Source organism: Onthophagus taurus, chromosome 11, assembly GCF_036711975.1.
Source record: "Onthophagus taurus isolate NC chromosome 11, IU_Otau_3.0, whole genome shotgun sequence".
Taxonomy (NCBI): domain Eukaryota; kingdom Metazoa; phylum Arthropoda; class Insecta; order Coleoptera; family Scarabaeidae; genus Onthophagus; species Onthophagus taurus.
Window position 1 is genome coordinate 34,912,112 of NC_091976.1, and position 24,938 is coordinate 34,937,049.

The 24,938-nt window shown below is 31.0% G+C and overlaps 6 protein-coding genes across 7 annotated transcripts; 4 read left to right on the plus strand and 2 right to left on the minus strand.

Moving 5' to 3' along the window:
• Positions 1 to 387: 387 nt before the first annotated feature.
• LOC111414562 (GDP dissociation inhibitor) lies at positions 388 to 2,851 on the plus strand. Its single transcript, XM_023045945.2, has 3 exons — positions 388 to 845; positions 941 to 1,295; positions 1,347 to 2,851. The coding sequence occupies exons 1-3, from the start codon at positions 495 to 497 to the stop codon at positions 1,970 to 1,972; spliced, it is 1,332 nt and encodes a 443-aa protein (XP_022901713.1). The 5' UTR covers positions 388 to 494; the 3' UTR covers positions 1,973 to 2,851.
• LOC111414561 (Aminoadipate-semialdehyde dehydrogenase) lies at positions 2,841 to 6,089 on the minus strand. Its single transcript, XM_023045944.2, has 6 exons — positions 5,742 to 6,089; positions 5,385 to 5,690; positions 4,830 to 5,329; positions 3,966 to 4,779; positions 3,318 to 3,882; positions 2,841 to 3,265 (listed from the first exon to the last, which is right to left on the minus strand). The coding sequence occupies exons 1-6, from the start codon at positions 5,966 to 5,968 to the stop codon at positions 2,858 to 2,860; spliced, it is 2,820 nt and encodes a 939-aa protein (XP_022901712.2). The 5' UTR covers positions 5,969 to 6,089; the 3' UTR covers positions 2,841 to 2,857.
• A 1-nt stretch (position 6,090) lies between these two features.
• LOC111414563 (yippee zinc finger protein) lies at positions 6,091 to 6,909 on the plus strand. Its single transcript, XM_023045947.2, has 2 exons — positions 6,091 to 6,468; positions 6,526 to 6,909. The coding sequence occupies exons 1-2, from the start codon at positions 6,268 to 6,270 to the stop codon at positions 6,682 to 6,684; spliced, it is 360 nt and encodes a 119-aa protein (XP_022901715.1). The 5' UTR covers positions 6,091 to 6,267; the 3' UTR covers positions 6,685 to 6,909.
• Positions 6,910 to 7,000: 91 nt separating this feature from the next.
• LOC111414573 (26S proteasome regulatory subunit Rpt3) lies at positions 7,001 to 8,622 on the plus strand. Its single transcript, XM_023045959.2, has 4 exons — positions 7,001 to 7,110; positions 7,271 to 7,965; positions 8,023 to 8,338; positions 8,388 to 8,622. The coding sequence occupies exons 1-4, from the start codon at positions 7,078 to 7,080 to the stop codon at positions 8,571 to 8,573; spliced, it is 1,230 nt and encodes a 409-aa protein (XP_022901727.1). The 5' UTR covers positions 7,001 to 7,077; the 3' UTR covers positions 8,574 to 8,622.
• Positions 8,623 to 9,508: 886 nt separating this feature from the next.
• LOC111414576 (bobby sox) lies at positions 9,509 to 14,941 on the plus strand. 2 transcript variants are annotated; one of them, XM_023045963.2, is made up of 4 exons: positions 9,758 to 9,837; positions 10,309 to 10,470; positions 12,958 to 13,548; positions 13,617 to 14,941. In XM_023045963.2, the coding sequence occupies exons 2-4, from the start codon at positions 10,426 to 10,428 to the stop codon at positions 14,856 to 14,858; spliced, it is 1,878 nt and encodes a 625-aa protein (XP_022901731.1). In that variant the 5' UTR covers positions 9,758 to 9,837; positions 10,309 to 10,425; the 3' UTR covers positions 14,859 to 14,941. The 2 variants fall into 2 exon arrangements, with proteins under 2 accessions (XP_022901732.1, XP_022901731.1); XM_023045964.2 differs by lacking the exon at positions 10,309 to 10,470 and having other exon boundaries at positions 9,509 to 9,837.
• A 3,167-nt stretch (positions 14,942 to 18,108) lies between these two features.
• LOC111414571 (Tis11 zinc finger protein) lies at positions 18,109 to 19,545 on the minus strand. Its single transcript, XM_023045957.2, has 2 exons — positions 19,343 to 19,545; positions 18,109 to 19,050 (listed from the first exon to the last, which is right to left on the minus strand). Exons 1-2 carry the CDS (start codon positions 19,397 to 19,399, stop codon positions 18,298 to 18,300), a joined length of 810 nt encoding a protein of 269 aa, XP_022901725.1. The 5' UTR covers positions 19,400 to 19,545; the 3' UTR covers positions 18,109 to 18,297.
• Between the last annotated feature and the right edge of the window lie 5,393 nt (positions 19,546 to 24,938).

A 24,938-nucleotide genomic window follows, 5' to 3' on the forward strand; every position in this document is an offset into this window, starting at 1 on the left:
TCTCAATATTAATTCAATATAATAAAATTACATATTACATATTTTTTTGTTTTGATAAAATTTAAGGCAACATAGAAATTATAATTGTATTATAAATAATATGTGATATGTGTTCGTTCATATAAAAATTAGATCTTTTTAATGTTGCAATCATTATTTCCAAAATGTTTTTAGTAAAGATCTATTACCAACCTAAATTAAAAATAGATTTCTTGATTATTACAAGACATTTAACGCAATTATCGAAAAATAAACAATTATTTTATAATAAATAAACATGTACGAATGAAAATACCAGCAAAAAAATAATATAAAAACAAAATTAAGAAGCCCACAAAGATTACATGAAAACGATTGATTATTTTCTTTTTGTACGGTTGGCTGTCTGCAAAGTGACGTTTGACGTCGGCTTCTCCGCTGGTGCACAGAAAACGCAGAAAACCTTTCAACACCCCTATAATTATTAGATTCAGAGATTTTCGAAATCAACAACGATGGATGAAGAATACGACGCAATCGTTCTCGGTACCGGATTGAAGGAATGCATCTTGAGTGGTATGCTATCCGTTTCCGGTAAGAAAGTCCTGCATATAGATCGTAACAAATACTATGGAGGCGAATCGGCCTCCATCTGCCCCTTGGAGGAGCTCTTCGCCAAGTTCAATGTGCCCAACCCGGATGAAACATACGGCCGCGGTCGCGACTGGAACGTTGATCTCATTCCTAAATTCCTTATGGCCAATGGACAACTAGTAAAATTACTCATCCATACCGGTGTTACTAGATATTTGGAGTTTAAATCTGTTGAAGGAAGTTATGTTTATAAAGGTGGAAAAATATCTAAGGTAAGTGTCAATTTTATGTTTTAATTGGAATTTTAGACTTATTTTATGCATCTGTCATTTTTGACATTTAACTGTCATTTTTTTTAAATTTTAAGGTTCCAGTGGATCAAAAAGAAGCTTTAGCTTCTGACTTAATGGGAATGTTTGAGAAACGTCGTTTTCGCAATTTCTTGATTTATGTTCAAGATTTCCAGGAGAATGACCCTCGTACATGGAAAGACTTTGATCCAAATAAAGCAACGATGCAGGCTCTTTATGAGAAGTTTGGCCTTGATAACAACACCAGGGATTTTACAGGTCACGCCCTGGCCTTGTACAGGGACGATGATTATCTTGAACAACCTGCTATTCAAACAATTAGGCGTATCAAACTTTATTCTGAGTCGTTGGCCCGTTATGGAAAGTCACCTTATTTATATCCAATGTATGGACTTGGTGAATTACCACAAGGTGAGAATGATAGAAATAAGGTGAATTTATTGTATTTTATTTGTTTTTAAGGCTTTGCAAGATTATCTGCGATATACGGGGGTACATACATGCTTGATAAACCGATAGATGAAATAGTTTTAGGCGAAGGGGGTCGCGTAGTAGGGGTACGTTCCGGTTCTGAAACGGCTAAGTGTAAACAGGTTTATTGCGATCCAAGTTATGTAATGGATCGCGTTCGTAAGAAGGGTAAAGTAATCCGTTGCATCTGTTTAATCGATCATCCCATAGCGAGCACAAAAGACGCTCTTTCCACTCAAATAATCATTCCGCAAAAACAGGTCGGCCGCAATTCCGATATTTACGTATCACTTGTTTCTTATACTCATCAAGTGGCCGCGAAAGGTTGGTTTATCGCAATGGTTTCAACCACGGTTGAGACTGACAATCCGGAATCGGAAATTAAACCCGGCTTAGAACTTTTGGGTACAATTCGTCAGAAATTTGTTTCCGTTTCGGATTATTACGAACCGACTGACGCCGGATTGGAATCGCAAATTTTTATTTCCGAATCGTACGACGCTACAACTCATTTTGAGACCACGTGTTTGGACGTTTTGGATATATTTAAGAGGGGTACGGGAGAAGAATTTGATTTTTCAAAAATTAAACACGAGCTGGGCGATGAAGAACAATAAGATAAAAAAAGAAGGTAAGGTGGTGAGGATTTATTATGATTATCGTTTTTTTGAGGTTAGGTTTTTACGATTTGCGGTCGTATATTCTATGTAAAACTGTGTGCTGCATCATTAAAAACTATTTACTATTGTTTGATAAACGAAAGACCTTCAACGATTAAAAAAAGATAAAAATGCTTTGTATATTTAGGGAGGTAATTTTTCTTTTTAGCTGTGAAAGAGATTTTCTAATTTATTTCCGTGATCGCTAGCTTTTTGGAGGAAAATTAATAAATAAATGCTAATGTATTATCTTATAAAAATAGTAAGAAAGAGGGATTTTACATAAAATCGCTGCTTTGCATTCCAAATCTAACGTTTTATTACATTTAATTATTTTTTCTATTACATTTGTTTATATTTCAATCACTATTAACCTCGTACACTTCGAAATGAGGGTCATATTTGGATAAAAAAAGTATTCAAGAAAGGGAATTCATAAAAATAAAGTTATCAATCGCACGGTGTTTAATACCATAAATCGTAAATATATAGTTGCATTCTCATCTTGAAAAAGTTTCATTAAAGGTGGCGCATTTACATAACCTCTAATAGAAATTGCTGAATAGATTATCGCTATATTGTTAATTTTTTTAGGCTAATTAATGTCTCTGTGTTTTTAATGAGAAAAAAGTATGTAATAAGCGTATAAGCGGTTGGCACATTTCCTATCCTCTTAGGGTTTAAAAGTTTTAAATGAAACAAAAAAAATAATGTAAGTAATTTAGTCGTATATTTGTGAATTATGGTGTTAAAAATAAAATAATTGCCTATGATTTGGATGAAATTTGTTGTAAAAACATGAAGGTGAGAAAATAAAAAGGCTTCATGACAAACAAACATTTTTTAATTACATTTTTGTCCATTTATTATTAATTCAATACAATATAATTTATTATCACGACAACCAATAAGGAATGAAAGATTATTAGTTTCTTTGCACTGATAAATAATTGGAGACGAAAAAATTTCCGCTTTCAACGAATATTTAATTAAAATACTTTCTTGGTAAAAATCAATTACGTAAATAGCTCCATCTATTGACGCGGTGATTAAATAAATTTCATTTAAATGTTCTTTAATTGCTACGCTCGAAGAACTTGGTGAATCTAGTTGAATCTTAAATTTTAAACGAGATGAATTATTCATTATTTCTAACGAATATAAAAAACCATCATGGGAAGTGAAAAAAATTAAATTTTTAATTGTTGTTAATGATGAATAAATGTTTGTATTTAATTTGTGAGCCCACAACTAAAAAAAAATTAAAAAATAAGTATTTTACCTTCTTTCAAGAAAAACTTACAATCTCAAGATCATTTCGATGATTTAAACAATAAATTCCTTCTTGAACCGTTGCGATAATAATTTGATTGAGATTAAATAAACATGGTGAACTAAAAATTGGATTCCCCAAATTAATTTGTTTTAATATTATTCCGTTAAAATCAACTAAATTGCATTTTCCATTTATCGTCGCTATAAATAGTAAATTAAATTCTTTTAAACACAAACAATCAGCGGTTATCGGAGATTTCAACAATATTTTCCATATTACATCACCACTTTTTGTTTCTAAACAGTACAAATGTTTATCATAAGACCCAAAAACGACCATCTCTTCATTTCTAATAAAAACAGGTTTATTTTTTATTTTGTCCTCAGTTCGAAAACACCATAAAATTTTTTTATTTTCCATATCCATTGAATATAAACAACCATCATAACAACCAATTATGACCAAATTTCCGGAATTGGTGATGATAGAACTGCTTTCTAATGCATTTGGTAGGCTTATTTTAAATAATTCTTTACCAGTTGTTAAATTTAACGTTGCAAAATTGTTTGAAAATGATCCAATTGATATTAAACTGCAAAAAAAACTTTGACATGTAACCTCAAAATAACAAACGTCAAATTGACATTAAATGTCAAAATATTGAAAATAACCTACTTTTTCGATTTATTTATGCAAGGAGTTGAATCCACACATCCTTTGAGGTCATAACTCCATTTAATGATTAATTGATGATAATTGTGATGGAGAGTTTTCAATTTTTTCATAGGGTTTTTCAACGATTTATCAAATTGATGATTTTCGATAAAATTGATTACTTTACCGTAACTATTGGAAAATATGTAATCAAAAAATTGAGTTGGTAGTTGATTTTTTTTATGAATTAATTGTTTAAATTCGTTTGTAAATTGAAGTCTTAAAATGGAGGAACCACCTAATTCGTAAAAAGTTTTATCATTAAAATCGTAATTTTGTGGTAAATATTTTACCCAGAGTGTTTTAAAAATATCTAATTCATTGCTTAAATTTTTGTTTTTCTTAATTACAACATCAACGAATTTTTTTAAATACTCTTTATCCACTTTTCCATTTTTCGTTAAAGGAATCTTTGATAAACCTTTGATGAGATCGGGGAAATATTCTTGTTTTAATCCATGCAATAATTGAACTCGTATTTTGTCGCAAGATTTTTCCATAAGCGATTCATCAATTTCATTCAATTTCACGAATAAAATTAATTTTGATTTTTCTTCTAAATAAACCATTATATTTTCGAGGTTAATTAATTTAAAAATCTCTTTTTCAATTTGATTTAAATTAATTTTTATTCCAAATCTTTTAAAAACAGAATCCAACCGACATTTATAAATAATTTTTCCATTTTTAATCGACACTAAATCGCCCGTTCTCCTAAACAAAGGTAAAGATATTTTCTCATCCTTATTCAAATAACATATTCGTTTAGAACTTCCTAAAATCAGATTTATTAAAATGTTTTAAGTAAAAACGTCGAAGAGTTACCGATACACAATTCTCCTTCCCCTTCATCAATTTTAATACCATTTTCATTTCTAACCTCAAATGAAATATCGTTTAAAGTTTCCCCCAAAGAAATTTCTCGATCAAAATTAATTTCTTCAATAGAAGCCCAACAAGAAACTTCGGTTATTCCATAAATATTAAAAATCTTCGTGTTTTTATTTTTAACCATAGTCAATAAAGATTTAGGAAAATCTTCCCCACCCAAAAGCAAAACTTTTAAACGGGATTTATTCAAAATATAGTTGATTTCCTCTTGAGACCATTGCAAAAACGTTGAAGGGCACATTTGCAAAAAAGTTATTGATCCAGTTTTAAATAATATCTGAAATAATTTCGAAAAATCCCGTTTTAATGGATTTGAGATTATTAATAAAGAAGCTCCGGTGGTTAATGATAAATATAATTCAATCATTGAAGGATCGAACGTTATATTAGTTTGGTAATAAATTGCATCTTCATGGCTGATATTTAGTTTTGTTCTAAAAATATCAAAAAGAACATCATTTTAATATACATTTCACATTTCAAAAAAACCTTAAATCTCTAATATTCGAATAAATACAGTAATGTTCAACCCAAATTTGCTTGGATGGACCAGTTGTCCCTGACGTTTCAACAACATAATTAATTTTTTCAATAAATCCTCTCTTGTTGCGTACTCTAAAATCTTTCGATATATATGCATTTAATTTATAATCCCAGATTAAATCAATTTTTTTATTGAATAAATAATACGAATTATCAAATTCTTTATTTAAAGTAACAATAACGTCCATGTTTTTAAAACTCTCTGTGTTTGTTGCATTAAGAAATGTAAAAGGACATTGTAGGCTTTGTAACCTAAAATTAAAAATTATCAGTATAACCACAAATTGAGTTTAACGTAATTACCCTATTATTATAGACGGTATAAAAATATTTTGATCCATATATAACCCAACAAAACAATTTTTAAACAGATCTAAACCACTTTGTATCCTTTGACTAATCATACCTACATCTTTATAATTTAATTCTTTTATAACCAGGTCATTATCGTAGCAAATAACAGCCCTTTTATTGCTATATTTTATTACAACACCGTTTATTTCATTAATTAATGGATTTTTTTGAGACATTTTAAATTAAAAACTAAATTCTAACCTATATCTCTTAGGTTGACAACTGTGGAGCACTGTGGCGTACATTTTGCTAATTGGGTTGCATACTTTCAATGTTTTTGTAAGATTTTTTTCATACAACAACGATAGATTGCAATACATTTGCAACAGAGTTAATTTTCTTCGAATTAACCCACAATACAATCGAATTAATTATTGTGAATATTTGAAGATACAACTACGTTTAACAGTTAATCATAAAAATATAAAAAAACAAACCAAATAAAGAAAGGTTTTCTTTGTTAGAAAATAAGAAAATGGGTCGAGTATTTCTTGAGCACATGGGTGGAGCTCGTCTCTTCTCCTGTTATAAATGTGATACGTTTCTTACAAATCGCAACGAATTGATTAGCACCAGATTTACTGGTGCAACAGGTAGAGCTTTCCTTTTTAATAAAGTGGTTAATCTAACCTACAATGAAGTTCAAGATAGAGTTATGTTAACAGGAAGACATATGGTGAGGTTTTAAAATGCTTTGTTGCTATATTTGATCTCACTCGTTTCTTTCTTATAGGTTCGTGACGTACTTTGCAAGTTTTGCGGTGTTAAATTAGGTTGGATGTATGAATTTGCTACAGAGGATAATCAAAGATATAAAGAAGGTAGAGTGATTCTTGAACGAGCTTTGGTCACTGAAAGTGATGGTATGGAGGAACGTACTGATAATAATTAATATTTAATTGTAACTGTAATTATTTTTTTAATTTTTTAAGATTAAAATAGATATTAACTACATTTGACATTTAATCTAAGATGACAGTTCAAATTTGAAAATGGGGTATTTTATTTTTTAGTTTATTTCGTATATTTAACGCTGTTATTTAATATAGTTAACGTAAAGTTTATATATAGTTAATGTACCACTACCTTAGTAAAAAGTAATATAATAAATAATAAATATATAATTACATTTACTTATACCTGAATTATTTATTTAAAATATATTTCCAACTTCATTTTGCAGTAGTACCAACGAAAAAGTAATACACTATATAAAATAAAACTCAACTCCCCAATCTGTCAAACATTCTGAAAGAAAACGGTGAAAAATACAAGTCATCATAAAATGGAAGCTATGGAAGTGGTTTTACCCGAAAAGGTAACAAAATCACAGGAAATCCTTTTAAAAAACCCACCAAAATCACTTTGACTTGGTACATTTTATCTTGGTTACCATTGTTTGCCTCTATTCTAACCAAAAATCCACCAACGCTTGACAAACAAGTTTTCGATCGATTTGAATAATGTTAAATTTACAGGATGAAGGGAGTCCTGCCGAACAAAAGCAAGCCTTGCAAGACATGGACATGGAAGATTTGTATACTAAATACAAAAAACTTCAACAAATGCTTGAATTCTTAGAGGTTCAAGAAGAATACATTAAGGATGAGCAACGGAATCTTAAAAAGGAATATTTGCACGCCCAAGAGGAAGTGAAACGTATACAATCGGTACCATTGGTAATTGGCCAGTTTTTAGAAGCTGTGGATCAAAATACAGGCATCGTAGGTTCAACAACTGGTTCAAATTATTATGTACGTATTTTATCAACCATTGATCGTGAGCTTTTGAAACCTTCGGCCAGCGTAGCGCTTCACAAACATAGCAACGCTTTAGTTGATGTACTACCTCCTGAAGCGGACTCGTCAATTAGTATGTTGCAAGCCGACGAAAAACCAGACGTTACTTATGCTGATATCGGAGGAATGGATATGCAAAAACAAGAAATCCGCGAAGCCGTTGAACTTCCATTGACTCATTTTGAATTGTATAAACAAATTGGTATTGATCCACCTCGAGGAGTTCTTATGTACGGACCTCCTGGGTGCGGTAAAACTATGCTTGCTAAAGCTGTAGCTCATCATACGACCGCAGCTTTTATAAGGGTTGTTGGGTCAGAGTTTGTTCAGAAATATTTGGGAGAAGGGCCAAGAATGGTTCGTGATGTATTTAGGTAAATCAATTTTTTTTTTATTTAAAAAAAAAGAAAAGATTAAGCATCTCCTTTTAGATTAGCTAAAGAAAACTCTCCAGCTATAATATTTATAGATGAAATTGATGCAATCGCCACAAAAAGATTTGATGCTCAAACAGGGGCAGATCGAGAGGTTCAAAGGATACTGTTAGAACTTTTGAATCAAATGGATGGTTTCGATCAAACCACAAACGTTAAGGTTATTATGGCTACGAATCGAGCTGATACTTTGGACCCTGCTTTACTTCGTCCTGGTCGTTTGGATAGGAAAATTGAGTTTCCACTGCCTGATCGCAGACAAAAACGTCTTATTTTCACTACGATTACGTCGAAAATGAATTTATCAGAGGAGGTAATTTTCCTTTTTTACCAAAAAACTTCAATTAATTGTTTTCTTTTAGGTTGATTTAGAAGATTTTGTAGCAAGACCGGATCGCATTTCTGGTGCTGATATTAATGCAATTTGTCAGGAGGCGGGGATGCATGCTGTTCGTGAAAATCGATACATTGTCTTACCCAAGGATTTCGAAAAGGGATATAAAAATAATATTAAAAAAGATGAGAGCGAACACGAATTTTACAAGTAATTTTGTTTAGGTGTCAAATTGTGTGAATAAAAAAATCTTCAAAAACAAACTTTTGTGTGTACCGAATTTTTTTAATTTCAAATGTTAATTAATAAACTTATTGCTATATGAATTAATTCGATTGTAAATGTATTGCACTCGATCGATTTTGTATGAGAAAATATTGTGAGTATGCAACCAAATTAACAAAACGTATGCTAACGTTGTCAAACTAACGATGTATAGATTAAAATTTAATTTTTGATTTAAAATGTCTTCAAAATCTAATAATTAATGAAATAAATGATGTTAGTGATAAAAAGGCTGTTATTTACTACGACAATGATGTGGTTAAAGAAATATTTATAAAAATTTAGGTATGATTAGTTGAAGGATTTTTAATATACAACAACTTAACGCTGAATCATAGTTCTAGGTCTAACACTAGACCTAGGAACTTCTAGAGACGCACTTTCCCATACTGCCAGAGGTCACAACAGTGCTATCCATGTAACGACATCAGAGCTTTGTGTTCATTGAAGCTTCTTCCTCAAAAACCTCCATGTAGAAATTAAATTAAAATTAAATATGCCACTATCCTTGGAATATACTTTGGTAATCCTTTCAGAATGAGTTTTTGGCAAAGACCATCCGTAGCATCATTGACTGGTACTCTAATAAATGGAGGTACCGTTTAAAGTTGTATTCATATTGAATTCTACATATTATGTATATGCGTTAAATCTTTCCTTTTATTCAAATTGTATTTTGTTTGTTTAAAAATTCATCTACTAGAGGACAGCATAATTAATAAAATCACGATAGTGGGGGGTAATTAGTTAAACAAACGCAGTTACACCACGATTCATAAAGATATGATTTATGAGAGAAACAATTGGATTAATGACTGAAACGCGATCGTAAATTAATATCGGGGATGTAAAAATAGATTGTAAGTAAAATTGTGTCAAATATTGGTGAAAATTCTTTCGGAATATCCACCAATCGAAGCGATCGTGACTCGGTGGTGGGGGGTTCGAGTAACAGCTGACAATCTAAACACTGACTCCGTTAGACATCTTGATTTTCGTACGGGTTTCGCTTGAAAAGAAACGTCGTTATTAAAATGACAGAAACGTAGTGGCGTATACAAGGTGATCGATTGAAAAAGTGTCGGGGTCCTTATATTTCGTGGGGAGGTTGTCGGGCACTGTCAAAACAGTAGCTTATTTTTTAACCAAGTGACGTCATGACATTGCGTCTTGGACCGTCTACGGATTTCTAGGTAAATATGCGCTTTTTTACCAATCTTTTTCAATGAACTCGTTCTTTTTATCGCGTTCCGATACAATTTCGTTAATATTTCACATATGTGTTCGATGGAGGAACCGGGTTTCATTGAAAAATTCGACGTTTAATTCGCCTGGCCTTGAAATGCATTAATTTATTATTTTTCCTACCTCAATCGTTTTATTTTAAAATTCACAAACTGGATTTTTACAACTGTAGTTCAGATTATTTCATTAATTCATTAATAAAAACGGCTTAATCTTACAATTTAATTATATTTCGTTTTATTAATCTATATTTACTTTTGATTCTTTCACGTTTACATCGATGACATTGAAAGTACTACTATGTAAAACAAATTTACGTTGCATTGTGAAATTACGACAAAAAAAAAATCCATTCAGATTATAACCTAAATGTTATCATTAAAAAAATTCTTCAAACATTATGTTTGTAATGTTTATAGTGAATGTGAAGAAAAGTATATGTTTCAATTTTACCTCGATATGGATACAGCGTTATATGTTTGTGTGATATTAGAAGCCCATTAGTTCAAAATGTTTATGGACGATCCTAAACGTATATGGCGGACCGCCTAATGTTAATTTTGCATAAATCTTCCATTACAGTGAGTTATTTCTTTATTTGTATAATATCAAAAAGTAGAGGTGAAAAGTCACATTTTTTTTTAATTCTAGGTAATTGTTTCTCCCAAAATACCATTCTAAGACTAGTTTATATATGTATAGCTTCTTGATTGGTTAGTAGGACATGTTCGATTATTGTCGTTTATATGCAGGAATTATCTGAATGACGTGCCCAAACTTCAGGGGGTGATTCTTTAGTGAATTTTAAGAGTACTTTAATATATAAACCATGGGCGACTTCGGCTCCCCTAAGGAACTACACCCCTTCAAAAATGATGAAAAATTTTGGTTTATTTTTTTTTCCCGAAAACCATTAACACCAGGAAAATGAAATATGGGAAATAAGTTTAGCTTATAATAGGGCATGTTTCGAGCCTATTTGTACTTTAAATCTTCCCTTCTAAGTTACTAAACATAACTACCCCTGTTCAATTTTTGTCTAGATCTTTTTTATGATGGTTAGATTTATGACTTTATAGACGAAAATATTCTAAAGCTTTTTTGCCTCTCTGATGTTCTTCGAAAAGTTAATAGTTTCTGATAAAAAAATTAATTAAGTAAACACTAACTGTTAAGCTGTAGCGTTGTTAATCGAAAGTTGGAATCAATTTTTAAAGAAAAAATCTTAGCAGGCTTAGCAATCTTTGTCAGAAATATTTTTGATGTTTAAATGTCAGTGGTTTTCTTACTATTATTATTGTTTTATTTAAAATTTTGAAACGTCGAGTGAACGAGCGTAAATGCGGTAGAACTTTATTCAAAAATTAATTTGAAAAACAATAATAATAGTAAAAAAAACACTGACATTTAAAGGTCAAAAATACTTTTGACAAAGATTGTAAAGCCTACTAAGATTTTTTCATTAAAAATTCATTCCAACTTTTGATAGACAACCCCGTTGTTTAAAGGGCAGTATTTGCTTTATTATTATTTTTCTCAAAAATTAGTCGTTTTTGGAAAAATTTTAGAGAGACAAAAAAGGTTTAGGATACTTTCATCTACCAACGTAAATTTTTTTTAATGTATTTAACATCTGCATAAAAAAATTTTTGCAAAAATGTAAAGGGTGTGGTTACGTTTAGAAGGATAGGTTGAAAGTACAAATAGGGTGAAAACGTGCCTTACTATGAGTTAAACATATTCCCCAAATTTCGTTTTACTAGCGTTTATGGTTTTTGAGAAAAAAAATTTTTTGGAGGGGTGTAGCTCCTTAGGGGAGCCCAAGTCGCCCATGGTTCATACATCAAAGTACCCTTAAAATTGCCTAAAGAATCACCCCCTGAAGTTTGGGCACATCATTCAGATACATACGGCATTCTGGTTCATGATTTTGTCTCATGTCTGCCGCGGTCTTCCTTGTTTTTTGACCAGTCTAATTCATTTTTTGTACATGCTCATCTTTGGCTAACTTGTTCCTCTTCCTTGTCCCCTGGTATCATCACCTTAATTTTGTTCTTGTTGATTTTTATTCCTTATTCTGCTAGTGTCTTGTTCCAAATTTTATAATTTTTCGCAAGATCACCTTCTTTGTTTATCATTAAAACGATATCGTCTGCAAACATTTCCCCCAGCACTTTCTCGAGCTGAGCATCTTTAAATTGAAATTTAGTACCTCCTGTCGAATTTTTGAGTTATGTGCTTTCTAGTAAAAAATGATCCTGTGTGATTCTATCTTCTCTAAATTCGCTCTGTGATTTTTGTAGTCGACCAGGTAAACATTAACCGCCGCAAGACCACTCGTTATTTACTTGGTTGTCTGCCTTGCGAAAAATCTAAGGGGCGGACCATCGTAGAGTTTATGTTACCGTTTCGTATTTCCACTCGTCTTTAACACTGAATACGAAAAGAAAATTCTATTAATTTCCTGGAAAATTAATTAATCTTTTGATTATTATCGTCAATAATTTAATTTTCAACTGGAAGTGCCAGAAAAATATAAGTGTCGACACTATTCTTTTAATCGGCGTTTATTTAAAACGATAAAACTAGTAGTATTGTTTCTATGTGTGTCACACGACCAGTTTTTTTTCTTTCTTCTCGTTGATTTTATTTTCCAAATACACCTTGCGTTACGAAACAGCACGCCTCTTGCTTAGCGTTCTCGAATGGTTTTTTTTCCATTTTCAACTTCACTTACCATTTTCTTTAAAATCTAAAAATAAAAATCAAAATAGAAATAACTTCCGCCGATTTCGTTTTGAGTTTGTGTGGGTTTCCTTATCTCTACAACTACACCTTATCGATACCCGTTCGTCAATATGCACTTCATACCAAGTGATTTTCCTTGTTGCCGATATTTTATTATTTTTTTTTTTTTTTTTGTTGAAAATTCTTATTTATTAATTAGTCATTTCTTTCATTGAACATCTGTGCATGTTATGATACAAAAAATGATTAAAATTAATGTTTATGTAAAACGCTTTTAATTAAATAAATAAAGATTAATAACACATTTATTTATTTTATAGATTTATAAAATCCATCCAAATTTAAAAAAAATTATCAAGAAAACAAATCGAAATATGAATACAATTGAAACAAATTGCTCAAGTTGCTTTGAAGAAGAACAACAGGAGCAACAAAATGAACCTGAAAAATATACGCACAATTTAGAAACTTCCTCGGATATAAACACCGTTTGGTCAAAGGATACATTTAGTAACAATAATAGTAATAAAAAACCAGCCAAACACGAAATAAGCTTAAAAATGGGTTGGAGAAATCAAACGGGGGATGTTTCCGGGGAAGAAAACTTAACGACAACGGGTGTTAATATCATTAATAATATCAAAGAGAAAGACGGAGAGAAGGAAGAGAAAAAATGTCCTGCTGTGAGTACGCCAACGTCTCCAATAGTACTTGAAAACGAGGGAGCTTCTCCGGCGCATCACGCTCGTCGGCCAATGAACGCTTTTTTAATTTTTTGTAAAAAACATCGGCCAATTGTAAGAAAGAAATTTCCAAATTTGGAAAATCGAGGGGTAACAAGAATCTTGGGGGAATGGTGGGCGATGTTGGATAATTGTGATAAGGAACCATATCAGGATTTAGCAAAAGAGGTAATTAAAAAAACTACTTTTTACATTAATAAAAAATAGTTTTGAGTAATGTCTTAATTTTTTTTTAGTATAAAGATGCATTTTTCTCTGCGAATCCCGGATTTAAATGGTATAAGCTGCCAGCACCGCCTTTAAGAACGTTGGTAACGCGACCGGGAAGCGTTCAAAAGGAACCTTTACTGCCTCATCAATGTTCGACGACAACTTTATCCACAAATCAAAGGCACGAATCCGAATTTACACCGGGAAAATTAGCCGACGAGTCTCAATTGGGGAACTTAACCTCATTAATGCAATCCACTTTTGGAAAGCGTTTTGAAAACAGTTTAGAAGATCAACATCCGGAAAGTCCTCCAAACGTAACGGATGATCCAAATCCGGCTGTGGTACCATCAAAACCGATTAAAAAACGAAAAGATTTCGAGATGGACACCAAAAAAATTGTGAGAAATATTTTCGAAACTACAAAGATATCGAATATATCGAACATATCGAGTGTTGACGAGAAAATTAGTAATCAAGAATTAATGGATAAAGTGGTTGAAAATATGATTTTAAATCAAAGTTTTGTGCCTCATTTGGAGTCATCGAATGGTGGTGTTGATAGTAATAATCTATTAAGAGAACCGAGAAAATCGGAGCGATCTTGTAAAGGATTAAAGTATATCGAATTTATGTCTAACGGAAAATTACTGAAAAATAAACGCGAAAAACAACAATTTCAAACAATCCCTGACATTGTCACCTTTAAAAAAGACGAAGAAAAACTAGAAAAACTCGATTTACAACAAACGATTCGTCGCTTAGCCGAAAGGACCAACAAAACTATTCCCGACTTCACACATAATCATAATCTCAACAACCATAAAGAAAAAGAAAAAAATTGTCGCCCGCAAAGAATTTACACAAATTCCGAGTCGTCTTCCGAAGAAAATTTTTCCTCGAAAAGTGATTTTAACCTCGAGGATCGTATCTCGGGCTTACCCACTCTAAATTACGACGTTTACATGCAAAGAAAACGTGAGAGTAAAAAACGAAAGTTACCAAAAACTAAACAGAATGCGTCCGGGGTTGAAGCGAAACACCCAAAACTCCAAAGTGTCGCTTCCAGTCTTAATAATAATAACAATAATAATAATAATAATATCTTGATTGGATCGCAAAAACGGAAAAATAAAAGAAGCATAACTCATTTGGGTATGACGAATGATGAAAAAGTTAATAATAATAATAATAATTTGGTTCCAACTGATTTGTCGGGTCTTACAACTCTTGCTGAAATTGCCGCTAACTCACAAAAGATCAATTGAGACAAGTATTAAATATTATTTAGTGATAAGAAAAGAATATATTATTATTACCATTTTTATTCACATTGTTTATTGGATATATTTTGGAGACGTTGTGCACAAAAATGGTTAATAATAATAATGTAAGTAATATTCCTGTGCCTATATTTACTCATAAGGATGTTTTTTTTGCACTTTTTGTTTTATCTCTATTAATTTAATATTGTTTTTATCAACAGTTTTATTGTTTAGTTTAATTTTACGATTATTATTAATTTGTTATTGTTGTTCCATAAGTTTAAAATCAAAAATTTGAAAACCTTTGAAAACATCACGTTAGTTCAAATTGACGTATTAGGCTCACTTGGTAACCATCTGTAACATCCTGATAACTGTAGTTTATCAGGATGTTGCTAATATTGAGTCTTAATTTAATTAAAGTTTACAGGGTGATTAAAAAATAATCGACAAGAATATTTTTAGACACATTCATATTAAAAAAATAAGGCCAAATATTATTAACATACGAACGTTTTGTTTTTTATTATTTTTTAGTCAGTATGTTACTGGAACCAAATCAAACTGCTAGTTTTTTTTTGTATAATTTTATGTTATAAGTGTTAACTGTACAGAGACAAATATTTACTATTAATTATTACTAAAAAGATGAGATAAAAATTTATTGAATGTTATGATATGCAATAATTTTTAAGATTAAAGTAGATATTTTATTACAAAAAAAAGTAATTATATGTATTAAAAAACAAAATTGTTGATCTGATTGGGATCTAGGAATATTCTAATAATTTTAATTATTATTATTATTAAAAATTTAAACTTCTTAGTCATTATCTATATTTTAACGATCAGAGTAGGTTTGTTATTTACATACATAAAGCATAAACACCCTCTTTTAATCAAACACACACACACAAGAGAAAGGAAAATTGTAATTTTGCACTTTAATTACGATTAAGTACTACAATGTGTTGATTAAAAAAACAAAATGTTTTCCGATAATGTCTTAAACTGCTCTTTTTGTTCGTTGACAAATTTGATTGAGAGGAACCCACGTTGAATAGATTAAAAGTGTTGGAATGAATGCGCGCGTAGAATTCTAAGACGACAGTTAACTGTACAAAATGACCAAAAAGATTTTTATCATAAGATATAAGCCTTATAGTCATTGATAGTCAACGTACCTATTTACTATTAATTAAACAAAATCTTACAATTAGTTAGTGATCGAATCGAGTTGTAAATTTAAAATTAAATTTCAAGTTAGAATCAGGATGAAAGAAAGTAACTTTCTCTGTTGAGTGACCAATTAAATTTTAAACACTCCCGCAATAACAATATAATTATCATAATATTGTTACAAAAACAAATAGTTTTATAGGGTCTTTTCCGTGGTCTGATAATTAATATTGGGGGGAAAAAATCAGCAGTGAAAATGAAAGAAACACTCTTGGAATTGGTGTGGACACAAAGGGTGATGATATGCAACAGAATGTGATATTTTATTTTTGTATCGTGAGCAGGGAAATGAAAATAACTTTATTTATATAAATATACATAAAAAAGTAAATAATTAAAGTCAAAAGAGAGAATTAAAACCATGTTTAAAAGATTTAACGATGAGAAAAAAATCTAAATAACTTTATATACATAGATGGTGCCTTTTTATTTATTTTTTAAATGATTCTGAACGTTATGCCTTTTTAGTAATACAAAATATATAGGAGTTTACCTGACGTTTCTAATTAAAATAAAATTAATATTTTAACCAAACTTTTATTTGTTCTTTTAATATCCGACTCTATTCATCCTTAATAAATCAATTTTTTAATATTTTGAATTTGTATTAAGATTTAATTAAATTAACGATTACTTTTGGCGCCATCTCTTGACACAAAAAAAATTATAAAAATATTACTCGAAATATATTATGTAGTTATATTATACAGAAAGGACATTCAAAGAATAACAGAAATTATTCATATTTAAATTGGTCAGAACTACGTCCTTTAAGTAAATTAAAAGAATCTTATTGAATAATTTTACTCCATCTACCGAAAAATAAAGGTACTTACGACTTCATGTATTTTGTTTTATATAATGCAGGTCTGCCTTATTATAACATAATATATAGTAATTCTTTTTATTTATTTTATTTTCCGACATATTATTTACATGGCTGGACTGAATTTTAGAAAAATAAACAATCTAAATTCTTGAATTTTATTAACATCTGTTAACTCATAGATGTCGTTAGGTGTACAAATTTAAAATATTCATTTAATTAATATAAAGTACTGATTATATTAATTTTTAAAAAAAGAGTAAGATGATAAACGTTTGTAAATTATATAGTCATTATTTTAAAAGGTGATGTGATTAAAGATTATTACTTTTAATGTATGGTTAATGTCTAAATAATAAATACAGAAATAGTTGTAAATGAAAATAAAGAAAACAAGGAAAACATGTTTTATACGTTTATATTCGTCAGGTGATTATAAAAGGACATGACTTTCAATGATCTTGCCCGAAGGCATAGATGGCGCCAGTCGTGGTGCGCAGCAGTAAAAACTGTTCACATCTGGAAATGTTTGAACACGTTTTTGGGTTTAAAAGGAGGTTTTAAAGGGGTTTTGAATGGATTATCGGTTAAAATTTTTATAAAATGACAAAACTAAAGCATTAAGAACAAAATATAATTTATTGATTATTCTAGAAATACATATTAGCTAATATAAATAATATACAGGTAGTGGACAAATGTTACGAATTGTCCCATTTTTTGAAAGGATGATATTTTTAATGCGATGATTCACACTAGTCACTTAACTACGATAATTATTGCGGTATATAAATAAGTTACAATATAAATTACAATAATAATAAAATAACTATATAAAAACATAAACATATCAGTAGTGAGAAACACGAGAAATTAAATAATGATTTTTTTAAAGTAACAAAGTAAAAAATCAAAATTCCGCAATCATCGGTCAGATGCATTTTTTGTTTATAAAAAGTAGAACGGAAAATGAATGAGCCTTGAAAAATTAAAAAAAAAAACGGAATGTTCAAGATCGAGACCGATGTTTAAAAAAAATAAATAATCTATTCTAAAAAAAATCTTTCCAAAGTTTTTTCCTCTCAATATAACAGGCAAACGTTTACTCCTAAATCATAGATAATATTGTATATTTTATATATTTATATATATATATATATATATTATTAGAAAGAAATCACAAAAATATCAAAATCACTTTCCCCCCTTTATTAGAAGGTTTGATTGTTATCATTTAATGACCTTATTAAAAAATAAATTAGACGCGCGGATCATAAATAAAAGAAAATGCAAAAAGTTGAGTGGTTTTTTCCCAAAAATATTAAAGTAAAAAATTGATTTGAAAAAACGTGTAAAAAAACTTCAGGCTATAGTAATCTATAGCCTGAGATCTCCAAGGGCGAGAAGAGGTGCTGCTAATCTGTTAAAAACTGGTAATCTTTGCTCTTCGATCCCTGGACTATGTAATTCTGGTTCGCTACTAAAAAAAGAACCCATCGATGAGGTAGGAGACTGACTTAAACTACATGGTGGACTTGGACTATCCAAAGATAACGAAGGGCTCAATGCGACAGGCCTCGGCCTCGTTACCGGCCTGCCACCAATCAAAGCCGCACTAACTTGATGTTGCTGTTGTTGTTGATGATGTTGCACCCTTCCGTGTTGTTGCAACACCTCATCTTGGTTGTGCACAAAATGGCATCTTGGACCGTACGGACAGAACCCGACCGTGTGGTACGTCCTGCAGAGCTCCGTCTTGTACTTGGGATGTCTCGCGAGACTTCTCAACTCGGCAACTCCATGAGCAAATTGACACTTATCTCCATATTTACAAACACCGAACTCCTCATACGGTCGACACAACTCCGTTTTATACCTTGAAGTATTTACGGTTGTCGCCGCAACCGCCGCGGATGGCGCCGGGGCGGATTGCGTCCTCTCCAACCTTCGATGTTGTTGTTGCTGCTGCTGTTGTACTTGTATATTGGTCGTCATCGTTATTAAAGAGACCAAATTTGCCGCCGTCGAGGAGGAACCCACGGGAGTCGATGGCATACGTGTTAATTTGTATCTCGCCGCTGGGGCTCCCACCGCCAACGGCACTCCTGAAGACAATTCAGATTGTGAATTCTGAAAAGTAACGAGAAATGGGTAAAATTTAATATATTTAAAATCGAAAAGATTAAACACTTTCATCTTTAAGCGACTACTATCGCCGGAGGTTGTAAACACAATTGGGAAAAGTTGTTCTAAAAGCCTACTTTCTCGACGACAACGTTCTTTAAGAACGTTGGCGACGAAGAACTTATTTGAGAAAGCCGGGAGAGGAAGGCGTGATCAAATGAAAAACAACCAACAACTATCTATGTTCTTTCGAGGAAGGAAAAAGTATCTATATACTCTTTTTTATATATATAATTACCTTAATAATATCCCCGAATTCATACATGGCACTTTGTGACATCACCGCCGTAGACATTCTGATAAATCCTTATTTATTTAATAATTTTGCTCACTTTTCCTTTGAAAAAAATTTATTTTTTTCTTAATTAAACTTTGCGCACTGCCCGTACAACCGACAACTCGAACTGAGATTTTTCTCTTTCTCTCTCCACAACCGTATACAATATGAATGAGTGTTATATTTTCGAGAACCGTCGCACTCAACTTGAAAAAGTCTCTTTTTACTCTCTCGACAAGTACGTTTCGCTCGCAGCGCTGTTCCGGCTCGACTCTGCGCTGAATAGGCTTGCCGTCAGACAACACTCAGTAGGTTTGATCCCCACTTCTCTCTCTAAAGGAGTGGTGGGGGGTTTGTGACGTTTACATAGATGGCGTTTGTTTCTTTTTTAGAGGGAAACGTTGTATTTTCGACCTTAGCACTCTCCGTCCACTATTATTGAGTTAATAAAGTTGATTCGAAAATGAGTTTTAAAAAGAAATAGGGAAAGTTTTGGTTTCAACATTTCTTTTTAACATTAAATTATTATTGATCAAATCAAGAAATAAAGGAATTCTTAAAAACGGAATCCTATTAAAAAGCATTTTACTTTGAAATTGTGATTATTATATTTACATGTTCTTAAAAACAATAAAATTAAAGTACTTCCCGGAAGGCCAATTAAAATGTTATGCAACTAAATTACCTGAGCTCGTTGTCGATTCCGTTGTGTACAAAACAACGGTGACTCAGCGATTTATTTTGTGTTTATGTTTTATATCAAATTTGAAATTTTATTTTAACTTTAATATATACATATTTTAACATATATCTAAAACAACAACGAATAATTCTGATTGTGTTCAGTCACAAAATTAACATCTCCAAGTGTCTCATCGAGTCGAAAGCCTTCTCAAACTCGATGAATACCCTACCATGCTGTGTTCTTTTGATTCGTTAAACAGAAGAATCATATGATATGCTCTCGAAGAATATGCGGTCCCTCTGAATGTCATCAAGAGATATATGAGGGGTATAAGTGTACCGATCCTCAATAGTTACTTAGGCAAATTCTGAAAGCAAGCGAATACAGAGAGCAAATGAGGTCTTCATGCAATCGTACCCTATCTAAGTAGCGAAATAAGACATATGTACATTTCAAAAAGAACTAAACTTCGCTTGCTCAACAGCGTAACTCAACAATGTAAAGTCAGTCCTCCTGTATAGGTATGAAACATGGAATTACAGGTATTATTCATTAATCAATGCCTGCAGTGCAATGACGCATTATAAGCGTGAGGTGCTATCCAATGCCTTTACTGTTGCCCTATGCTACGCCAGGAGCGACAGGAAGTAAGTAAGTAAGTATCTCATCAATAAATATAGTCGGAATGGAAGCTAGGAACTAAACCAACATAAGAGACAATTTCAAAGTAAAAGAGCAAAAGTTAGAATACTCTATAATAAAGTATCAAACAAGAGGTAATATCTGAAAATATTCAAGCAAGCGGAAGTTATTGTCATACAAACAAGAACAATCTTTGCTAACATCATTTAAACCAACCTATTTACTTGCTAATTTAGATTGATTCAAGAAAAGCTGTCGTTTACAAGGCTAACTTCGTATAGGTGATTTGTAACCTAATTTTAAACAAGTTAGACATTTTTATAACCTTAATTTAAAAGTTCACTAAAAAATAGTAACAAGTCCTTTACGATATACTTAAATACTTTTTAGATTTTCATGAAAAATATTGACATGATTAAACAGAATCCTTTTCGATAAACACTTGAAATGTATTGTTTAAAAAAACTAATTTATTTACGAAATTCAATAAACTGATAACTACATTGTGACGCAACCGGAAAATTACTTGGTTCGATTTAACAAAAAATAGTGTTAAACAAATTTATACTTACAAAAGTAAAATCGAAACCATCCATCTTTAACATTTCCGTTTTTAAAATTTATTAAATCCAATCGTTAAAGATAAAAGAAATCTTTCACTTTAACTTTAATAACGTTATAACGTTTTAAAAAGTAATTTTCATGAAGGAAATCGATTCGTTCTCGTTCATGTCTTTTATCGAACTGGATATTATTTTAAAAACTTGTTTCTTTTTATTTTAAAACATCTGGGTTGTAGCCGGTTTTATATTTTTTGAAATTTAAAACGTAAGTAAAGAGTTTTTAAAAACTTTTCCGTTGATCTCTAAGAACAACAGGTAGATTTCGCATTGTCTCTGGAAAAAAGGGACTTCTATCGTAACTATCTTAAAAGAAAATTTCCTCCCCTTTTGACGATTCACCCCAATCTACCTGTTGCTTATCCTTTTTGCCCCTTGTACATACCTTATTCACGACCCTCATTTCTACCTGCTGATTTTGTTTTTGTAATAGATCTTGCATACTCAAGTAGATAGTTTATTCATTTTTTTTGGTTTTAAATGTACCGAGCAAATTTATTTGTATGTAAACTGTTTACAAAGTAAAGTGTAAGGGTTATTTAATAATATAGATTTCGTGCACTTTAACGATGTGAAAATTATAACCCGATCCTCACCGTTTATTACATAGAAAATACGATTGCGTGAGATTCTTGCGTCGTTTTCTTACCTCCATGTGCTAATTGTTCCAGCAAATACTTTGGTATCATTAATGTTAAGTAAACGGGTTATTTTTCGACTACATTGTATTCTCATTTTCAGCTGTAAATCTCTTCATTTGTTTAAAATCTTGGAAAATATCAAAATTAACAATTCAAATGAATCAATAAATACAAAATTCACAATCGTCTTGCGTAAAGATTTGACGACCACGCAATATTTTTTTGCATATTTTATCTATGTTTCGCATATTATATGTAGTTATCCCAAGCATTACTAATCGTTGCGATAAGTTCAATTGAATCACCATTGAAAAAAGAAGAGGATACCAATTCATACACGTTCGAATAATGTTATTCATCGTTGAACCGACCGTATTCGACCCGTTCATTATCGTTGTTGTATTAGTGCAATTAAACCGATGAAATGTTAACAGAAGCTTCTATTACAGAGCTCGCTAAACAAACACCATGTTTACAAATAATGTTAACACAATATTAGTTTTTTCGGATTTTTAGTTAAACTTCGTATTTAGTAGAGAGAGGTTTGGGTCAATCACCTTTTCTCGACTATAGTAAAGTTAGTAGATGGATTTGTTACAACATCTCTCTCATCGTTGAGAAATTTGAATGTTTAGGAAAAGAATTTAATCCTTGTTTGTCCCTGTTTGACGTGGAGAAAAGATAAGATTAATATAAATCCGTTTCGGAGGAAAAAATGATGCAGAAAATAGATTATAAAAAAAAAACTGGTCTTTTCAAAATAATAATCTTAACGAGTTCATTAGTTAATTCAAGGTTAAAGAAATGTTCTGGGTTTCTGTTGACGTAGTTGTTTAAAACGTGTAAAAATCTAAATAGACATCGGCGTCACTTGGTTATTTACGAAACCAACCACATGTTCGACAGCGAAAGCCCATTCCTCAAACGTAATTTAATGACGTACTCTTCAGAATGTCAACGATTTCAATTAAAATTTATTTTTTTTAAGAAATTTCATTTATATATAAAACGATTTTAATGCGAGCGATAACTTACGTCACATTACACAATTTTATTTCTCAAATCGTTTTGTAGTGGTCTCATCTTATAATTTACGTACGTCAAATGATTTAATAAAATGTATATAATGTTGGTAAATCGATTAATTAAATTTGAATAAAACTTATTTTATTTTGTGATAGACGATGAAATATATAAAAAGATTATTTTATATTTCTCCGATAACAACAAGGTCATCCATACCGGGAAAATCAAACCAAATTTTTTTTAAACGTTTGTTATTGCGAGTTAAAATATAACGTAGTATTTCGCAATCGAACGACTTTTTTTGCGCAACATACACCGAGTACGATAACGAGTAATTGTTTTCAACTTTTTCAATAGACTATAAAACGGATGATAAACCCGACCAAATATAGAAGCGAATGCAAACCACCTCTATTTTATTATTTTTATTAATATTGTTATTATTGAAAATGGCTAATTACGAAGATCGTCGTGTATACTATACTTTTTGGGTATGATTCACGGTTGTCACGCAAAAATCACAGAAAACGTCAACGATGACGAGGAAAATAACCGTGTAATATGCCGCTCTCTATTCAATTCTCTCTATACAAGGTCATTGGATATGTTGGTTTCGTTCAAAATTAAAAACAAGAAATATTTAAAAATATTCATATCGACTGTATTTTTAAGAATCATATATATGATATTTATGTTCAATTGAAGCTCAAAGATTCTAATTTAAATCTCTCCTAAACTCCCTGATCTGGTCAAGAATTAACTCAGCCACTGGTAAAGAACATGTAATCTTTTCGAAGCTAAGACAAGAAGTTCAAAGAAAAGATTCATAAGTCAAAAATTGAAAAGTGATACGAATCAACCAAAATCAAATATAGTGCTAAAAATACTTGAAATGAATTCAGAAACACTCAAAACGTATAGTTATATCAAAATCTCAAGGTCGATTTTTTTTACAATTACGATACTGTTTATACACATCGTATATGCGACGAAATAAAAAGACAACGATGATGAAGAATGAACTAAAAAATAATTCGTTATCATTTTATAAATAATATCTTATTTTTTTCAACTATTCTATAATAAACACATAACAAATTTGAAACGTTACGAGAACTTATCTTTGAGCTGTGTGATAAATTTAACGAATTATCGACAATGTACGCCTCTTTCCCTCTGCTGCCATTTGAAAACAACCAGAGCAAATACTGATAATACGGCGGTCGGGTTGATAACGACGAAAATAGAACCATTTTTGTCGTAACTGTAGTTGTGTCGGAGATAACACAAATGTCGTGTGATATAGAGAGAGGCCAATTTCAGTATTTCTTCGATGCACACTGAACGTACACACAGACAGACGAAAGAATTGTTATTTGCTGTCGATAATGTTTTTGGATTGCAAGATCAACAAAAATTAACTGTGGTTATCTGGGCAAGGACAACTTGTTGATGTGATAATTGTAGGATAAAATTTAATTTTTAAAATACCCATAAAAACAAAATCATTTATCATCATCATATTTAAATAATACGTCAATTTAGAAAAAAAAGTTTACATGTCGATACTTATTCCTCCTGGCTTTTCCTTCCGTAAATTATTTTCATTATAAATTTTTGATAAACAACATATATATACATACATACGTATATGTATAGTAGGTTAAAATAATTATTTTCTAGTACGCGATTTGTATGAATCGGTAACTCTTGTTATTTAAGACACTTAATGAACCGTAAAAAGTAAATTACGTTGCAATCTAATTAAATTTATCTAATTAAACTACATTGAAGAAACGTGACGAAACTTACAGTTTTTATCGTGAAATACAAGAAGAAATATAAACGAATTTTTAAAAACCCACTTTGTTTCTAATTTTGAACTCTTTATGGCCGAGTTATCACAGCGTGGGGTACATTACGCGTAGAGCCATTTTAGACAA